Source organism: Chenopodium album, chromosome 10 (assembly GCF_948465745.1).
Source record: "Chenopodium album chromosome 10, dcCheAlbu1.1, whole genome shotgun sequence".
In the NCBI taxonomy this organism is placed as follows: Eukaryota; Viridiplantae; Streptophyta; class Magnoliopsida; order Caryophyllales; family Amaranthaceae; genus Chenopodium; species Chenopodium album.
The window spans coordinates 60,557,159-60,565,305 of record NC_137843.1 but is presented as its reverse complement, the minus strand read 5'-3'; the positions used below and the strand labels follow the sequence as shown (position 1 = coordinate 60,565,305).

Here is an 8,147-nt window from a genome sequence, read left to right as displayed (position 1 = left end):
TATTTCAGTGATCAAAACATAATCATATAATAAATTGATGCAAATAATTAGTACTTCGTATAAACTCAGAAGTATGAAGTTGACCTGAATTTTCAAAGAGGTGAGAGAAAAATCTCTTCGATCAATCGAATTTCTTAGGGTTTTTGACGGCTTTGGGTGTACAAATAACGAATGTGGAAAGATGGACAGTCTTTAAATGTAGCAAAGGAAGACAAGGGGTCTGGGGTCGTGATTGGGTTAGTTTTTAATCCTGTCCATTCATTCTGGCGGGAAAACATCTTTAGGTGCTTAACAATTGTCACGTGTCTCTAATATTTTTTTTTTCTTTTGAGAAGAACGTGTCTCTAATAATATTACACCTATGTTCCTTTGTGAGGGAGTAGAGATGTACTCCCTCCGTCCCCAAAACTTCGATTCTTTTGGATTGATTTTGCGGTTATTAAGAAAATTAAATAAGAAGAAATAAAAATATATTGAAAAGATAAATTTACATGGGGTTTGTAAAAAAGTGATAAAGTATTAAAAATACATTAAAAAAAATAAAATTTTATATGGGGAAACTAATTTTGCACAAATATTATTGTAAATTGGTGGGTATTTTAATGCAAATATGTTGATCATTTTGGGACTAAAATTAAGCTAAAAGGGTCGAAGTTTTGGAGACGGAGGGAGTATTTTTTTTTCTTTTTTTTTATTATTCAAATAGTTATAAACTATAATTCAATGGTACTATTGAAAACTGGATAGTTAAAATTGTACAAATATTATTATAAATTAGAGAGGATATTGGTAAAAAATTAATATTAATGGTATTTGAAAAAAGCAAATGGGACTATTATTTTGAGACTTAAAATTGAACATAAGGGACTATCAATAAGGAATGAAGAGAGTAATTAACATTTATGAGTGTAATTTTTCATTAACTTGAATTCTAAAAGTTTTTAAACATATTATGCAATTCCCTACTTTATTATAAAACATATATTATTGCATCTCTTTTTATTAACTCGAATTCAAAAAGTTTTAAGACATATTATGTGATTCCCTACTTTATTGTAGAACATATATTATTGCATCTCTCTTTTTATCCCCATTTTTTTTATTTTTTTTTTTATTATTTAAACTTAAGATAAAGTTTTCAAGATATTATTAAAACTTAAGGGAGCTTAACATTTGAGCGGAAAATTTTTTCATGAGGTAACGTCATGTGTATAACTTTAGGAAAAGATAACATTAACCGATGCTACTTTAGTATTAGATTTAAATAAAACCCGGGCCTTAAACTAGTTCTTTTTTTTTTTTTTTTTTTTTTTTTTTTTTTTTTTTTTAAGGGAAATAGCTTACTCATTTTGTCTTTCCTGCTGCCGACATCCTTATTTCTCCTTACACAAAACCTCACCAAAAACAAAGCCCTAAGCCCCTAACATTACGAAGCAATTCTTTAAAAAAAGATCGAAGATTTTATTCAATTTTCCAAGAACCAGGTTAACATCCATACTCTTTTACTCTATAATTCTTTGCTTTATTTGAATCACACTTCATGTTTTGATGTATATAATTTTTTTTGTAAATTTTGATTCTTGTGCTTTTTTTTTTTTTTTTTTTTGGTTTGATTTTGTGATTTCTAGTTGCTACTTGTTAGTTTCGAATTAAAATCATGAAAAAGTTTATTGCTTAAATTCAAGGTGATGTTTTGAAAGTTATGTAAGAGGTTTAGACTGAAAAAAAAAAATTGACTATACTGACTAATTAATGGTTTTAGGGCATAATTATATGTAATTGATCGAATAGTCTTTGGCAATAGTATATGTTACGATCATGACTTGTGTAAGTTGTGTTGAATGTGTTGATGAGTTCATGTGAGTATGGTATCGCTTGTTTATGTCTCGATAGATGATATCCCATTGAATTTTATCACGAGATTGGACGTTTTTGTTAGTCTCTAATACGGGTTTATTGCTCATCATAGTAAACTAGTAACATAGTGTTAGAATCCGCCTCTTTTTCTATGTACCCCCTTCCTTTTTCTTGTATTTTCTTTAGGGTTTTTCCTTCTAAGTCCTTCCTTTTATTTTCTAGACTCTAGGGAGTATTATTGTGTTACTATAGTTCCAGTGTTCACTTGTATTTCTCTATGCAATCAATATAAAGCTCTTTAAGAAGTGATTGGTTATTGAATCATAGCTCCTTACCCCATTGTCATTGCTTTAAGACTTGTGTGTTGTTTTAAGCCTTTATAGATATTGTGCTTACCTTGTTTTAAAGCACCCCCCTCCAAACCAAGAAACCTCCAAAAGACGCCCCATTTCGTCGGTTCCGCTTGTGCCCGCTTTGAAGCATCGGCCGTCACAAGCCCCGACTCCGCACCCGTGGTTGACGAGTGCTTCCTTGAGATACCCTTGGTCCGTGTTGCTGTGTGCTCACGAACCTTTCCCGCTTTAGGCTTGCGTCCTTGCCATCAATAGTCAAGAGCGCGCCGCACGATCCGGTGTCAGATTATTCGGACCGTGACAGTTGGTATCAGAGCCGGCTCATTCTAAAGTCGTCTAGCATGGCAATGCCCGAACATGCTGATACGTGGGAAGAGAGAATTGCCTGGCTAGAAGGCAAATCGGAATTTTGGGCTATACTCGAAGAAAGAGTACCTAAGCTCGAAGATATAGTAATAAAACAAGCGGAGCAAATAGAAAAGCTGGAGTCAACGGTTGATGGGTTGACGAAGCAGCTCAATTTCGTTCAAGGAGTAGTAGACGAGGCTCAAGACAAATGTGCTACCCTGATGCGTGCCCAAAGAGGACTCGGGGGAAATGGGAGTAAGATAAAACCTCCCAAACCTCGAACCTTTAATGGCACAAGAGACTCAAAGGAAGTCGATAACTTCATCTTCGATATGGAACAATACTTCCGCATATGCCAATTGGAAGATGATCTTAAGGTCGACACGGCCACAATGTACTTGGTAGACGATGCGAAAATCTGGTGGCGAACGAAGTACGCCGACATACAAGCAAATAGGACGTCGGTAGATACTTGGGAGGATTTAAAGAAGGAGCTGATAGCTCAATTTTATCCAGAGAACACGGAGTTCGTGGCTCGTACGAAGTTGGCCACCTTACAACACAAGACCTCTATTCGGGAGTATGTAAAGGAATATTCCGCGTGCATGCTAGCGATCCATGACATGTCCGAGAAGGATCGCCTGTTTAATTTTGTACGAGGCTTGAAGGATTGGGCCCAGAGAGAGATTTGGCGCCAAAAGATAGACACCTTGTCGGGGGCCAAAGCCGCAGCTGAAAGGTTGATGGACTACTCGTCAGACAAGGGACAGAATCAGAAGAAAGGAGCTAGTGGGTCAACATCCAGTACCCCAAGGAGTAACACGGGGAACTCCCAAGTCAGTTCGAACAGCATGGGGAGTAGGTACAAGAGTGGGGGAGACGATCCTCGAAGGAGTGGAGCGTCCGCGTCGTCTAACAGAGGTGCGGCCTCAAGCCCCACCTCATGGAATAAGCCCCTCACTTGTATCCTTTGTCACGGGCCTCACAAATGGTTTAAGTGTCGCCACAAAGGAGAAATTGATAACCTTCAGAAGAAACTCTCCTCGTTGTCATTCGAACAGGAGAAAGTAGAGAGCAGGGAAGAGGCGGAGAACGACGAAGGAGAAACCTCGAGACTAAGCTCAATACGGTTCATGTACTCCATGGGAGTAGACGCATCGGAACTGATGTACGTGGAAGTATTGATCAATGGGAAAAGGGTCAAAGCTATGGTTGACACTGGAGCCACCCACAACTTTGTTACCAGGGAGATTGCTAGCCAGTTGGGGTTGAAAATGATACAAGGCGGAGGCCGCATTAAGTCTGTCAACACAGAAGCTCAACCTATCCACGGTATCACCAAGAATGTTCAAGCCAAGATTGGGGAATGGAATGGCACTCTCGATTTCACAGTGGCACTGATGGATGACTTCAAGATGGTATTGGGAATGGATTTCCTCCGTGTCAGCAAAGCTGTCCCAATGCCCCACCTGGGCTCCCTGCTTGTTGCCGGCAACCATCCTTGTCTCTTGCAAACGTGCTCGCCGAGCAAAACGGGGGAATGTAAGAAGGGCTCTCTCTTGTCCTCAATGCAACTCAAGAAGGGAATGAAGAGAAACGAACCAACATTTCTTGCTACCCTCTCACTGAAGGAAGATGAGATAGAGACTGACCTCCCTCCTACCATGAAGGGATTGCTCGACGAATTTGCTGACCTTCTTCCTAAGGAGCTGCCGAAAGCACTCCCCCCTCGGAGAGCCATTGATCATACCATAGAGTTGGTGCCAGGAGCCAGACCTCCCGCGCGAAGCCCCTACCGAATGGCACCTCCCGAGTTAGCGGAACTGCGCAGACAGCTTGATGAGTTACTCCAATCGGGGTTCATCCGACCTTCTAAAGCACCATATGGAGCACCAGTTCTTTTCCAGAAGAAACAAGATGGGAGTTTGAGATTATGCATCGATTATCGAGCCTTAAACAAGCGACAGTGAGGAATCACTACCCCACACCGTTGGTGGCCGACTTATTCGACCAATTGGGTGATGCTGTCTACTTCACCAAACTTGATCTTCGGTCGGGCTATCATCAAGTTCGGATTGCCCAAGGAGACGAACAGAAGACGGCGTGCGTCACCAGATATGGAGCTTTCGAGTGGTTGGTTATGCTGTTTGGACTGACAAACGCTCTTGCAACATTCTGCACGTTGATGAACCAAGTCTTCCACGAGTACCTTGATAAGTTTGTAGTGGTATACTTAGACGACATTGTGATCTTTAGCCGCACCCTTGAAGACCACCTGGAGCACTTGAGGAAGGTATTCTTGAAATTAAGGGAACATCATTTGTTCGTGAAGCGGGAGAAATGCGCTTTCGCTCAGAAAGAAGTGGGCTTCCTCGGACACTTGGTAGGCGGAGGTCGCCTTAGAATGGATTCAAAGAAAATCAAAGCCATCAACGACTGGCAGGCTCCGAAGAATGTTTCAGAATTAAGATCGTTCTTGGGGCTAGCTAACTACTACCGCCGTTTCATTCAAGTATATTCGGCAATTGCAAGCCCCCTCACAGACTTGTTGAAGAAGGATCGGAAATGGAGTTGGGCAGACGAGCAGCAGGGAGCTTTTCTCAAGCTTAAGGAAGCGGTGACGAGAGAACCTGTCCTAACCCTTCCAAACACCAACAAACCATTCGAAGTTGAGACCAATGCATCAGCCTTTGCGCTAGGTGGGGTCCTCCTGCAGGAAGGCCACCCAGTAGCTTATGAGAGCCGGAAGCTAAGTGGAGCCGAGAAAAGATATGCTGCTCAAGAAAAGGAGTTACTGGCTATCGTCCATTGCTTGAGAGGGTGGAGGCACTATCTGCTGGGATCCAAGTTCCTTGTTCGCACCGACAATACCGCAGCAAGCCACTTCCTTACCCAACCGAAGCTAACAGGAAAGCAAGCACGATGGAAGGAAGTGCTCGCTGATTTCGATGTGGAGTTCACCTATAGAACAGGAGCCAGTAATCGGGTAGCGGATGCTTTGAGTCGACGAGCTGACTTGGCTGCAGTACGAAGGTTGTCTCCTCTAGCCGCCAGCAATGTTTCTACCTCGGTAAAAGATCAAGTCAAGCAACACCTATCCGAAGACCCCATGGCGAGCACCATCAAGGGATTGATTGAAAACGGGAAGACAAGACGGTTTTGAATAGACGGGGATCTCATCTACACCAAAGGCAACAAGCTGTTCATACCAAAAGCGGGAGGCCTGCGGAGGATGCTCCTGAAAGAATGCCATGATACCCTATGGGCTGGACACCCCGGCTGGCAGAGGACCTTAAGCTTATTGTCCATGGGTTATTATTGGCCAGCAATGAAGGAGGACGTCATCAACTACACCCGAACTTGCTTAGTTTGCCAACAAGACAAAGTTGATCGTCAGAAACTTGGAGGTCTGTTAGACCCTCTGCCCGTTCCAGCACTTCCGTGGGAGAGTGTGTCTATGGATTTTATTATTGGTCTACCTAAGATGGATCAATATTCAGTTGTGATGGTGGTGATCGACAGGTTCTCAAAGTATGCTACCTTCGTCCCCGTGCAGAAGGCTTGCGGTGCTGAAGAGACAGCGACGCTGTTTTTCAAACACATTGTGAAGTATTGGGGGTTGCCTCAAAGCATCGTCATCGACAGAGATACCAGATTTACGAGCATATTTTGGACAGAGTTGTTCAAGCTAATGGGGTCGAACTTAAACATGTCTTCAAGTCACCACCCCCAATCCGACGGGCAAACAGAGAGATTCAACGGGCTCTTAGAGGAATACTTGAGGCATTTCGTCAGCGCCAATCAGAAAGACTGGGTGAAACTCCTTGACGTCGCTCAACTCTGCTTCAACGCCCAAAAGAGCTCTGCTTCCAACAGAAGCCCGTTTGAGTTGGTGATGGGCCAACAACCTCTTTTACCTCACACCATAACAACGTCAGAAGAAGGGAGAAGCCGCGAAGCCCGGGAATTCGAGGAAGAGTGGCAACAGAACATGGAAGTTGCTCGCGCTTACCTAGAGCGGGCAGCAAGAAGAATGAAGAAATGGGCCGATCAGAACATAAGGCCACAAGAATTTGATGTTGGGGACGTGGTAATGGTGAAGGTCTTACCGGAACAGCTGAAGTTCCTCAGAGGGAAAGATCGCCGTCTAATCAGGAAATATGAAGGCCCCATCCGCATTACTAAACGGATTGGGAAGAACGCATACAAGGTTGAACCCCCAGGGTGGATGAAGATACACCATGTCTTCCACGTCAGTCGTCTCAAGCCCTATCATCAAGATCAAGAAGACAACAACCGCAACATCAGCAACCGCGCCACCACCAGGACGAGGACGAGGACAACAACTGCAACAGAAGATTAGTCTTTTATGTTTTGCTTTGTAAGTCGACGAGGTCGTTGACAGCTCAAGTGGGGGAGGATGTTAGAATTCGCCTCTTTTTCTATGTACCCCCTTCCTTTTTCTTGTATTTTCCTTAGGGTTTTTCCTTCTAAGTCCTTCCTTTTATTTTCTAGACTCTAGGGAGTATTATTGTGTTACTGTAGTTCCAGTGTTCACTTGTATTTCTCTATGCAATCAATATAAAGCTCTTTAAGGAGTGATTGGTTATTGAATCATAGCTCCTTACCCCATTGTCATTGCTTTAAGACTTGTGTGTTGTTTTAAGCCTTTATAGATATTATGCTTACCTTGTTTTAAAGCATCCCCCTCCAAACCAAGAAACCTCCAAAAGACGCCCCATTTCGTCGGTTCCGCTTGTGCCCGCTTTGAAGCATCGGCCGTCACAAGCCCTGACTCTGCACCCGTGGTTGACGAGTGCTTCCTTAAGATACCCTTGGTCCGTGTTGCTGTGTGCTCACGAACCTTTCCCGCTTTAGGCTTGCGTCCTTGCCATCAAAAGTCAAGAGCGCGCCGCACGATCCGGTGTCAAATTATTCGGACCGTGACACATAGGCTTTCTTTAGTTTATTACCGAGTATTTATAATACTATTGGATACAAATGAATTTTTTGTCTCACAAATAATACCTTTGTTGCACATACTCTTTCCGTCCCTTATTGTTTATAATTTGCACCATTTGAACCAAAAAGTCTCACAAAAAGTAGGTCCATGCCTCCATAGTGCAAATAAAAGGAGACTGTGGGAGTAATAATTAGCGGAGGTAGTAATAATTCCTTTTGGTCATAGACGTAGGCCAGACTTTCTTATCTTTAGTTAATTTTGTTACGGAGTATAATCTTTAGTTTAATGAAAGTCGGGTTTGGATTTGTATTTGGAGGAGCCTGTCTTGCCATGGGTGGAGAAATTTAGCGTGTTGAGGTGGTGGAAAAATAATTGGTGCAAGTATTCTCTGCTTTCGAGGATGGCTCGCGACTTCTTGGGTATATTCCTGTGTCTATTCGGAATTGTTGTGAGGAGGCATACTCAATGGAACCAAGGGAAGCTGATACAGAAGTGTTGTCTTTGGAACCTGAGCTGATGAATGCCATCAACTGCAGTAATAGCTGGAAATTTAGTTATAGCAATGGGAGTTGTTAAATAACGCCCACATTCTTATCAAAATCACCCACAAATTAGGAATGAATTTA

The 8,147-nt window shown here is 42.5% G+C and overlaps 1 protein-coding gene across 1 annotated transcript; it reads left to right on the top strand.

Moving 5' to 3' along the window:
• The first annotated feature begins 2,551 nt into the window (after positions 1-2,551).
• On the top strand, positions 2,552-4,528 carry LOC145565623 (uncharacterized). The gene has a single exon (XM_081625565.1). The coding sequence runs from the start codon at positions 2,552-2,554 to the stop codon at positions 4,526-4,528; it is 1,977 nt and encodes a 658-aa protein (XP_081481691.1).
• Positions 4,529-8,147: the final 3,619 nt, after the last annotated feature.

Excerpts from the sequence above, each read along its gene's own strand:
- LOC145565623 (XM_081625565.1), top strand. The coding sequence starts at position 2,552 with ATGGCAATGCCCGAACATGCTGATACGTGGGAAGAGAGAATTGCCTGG.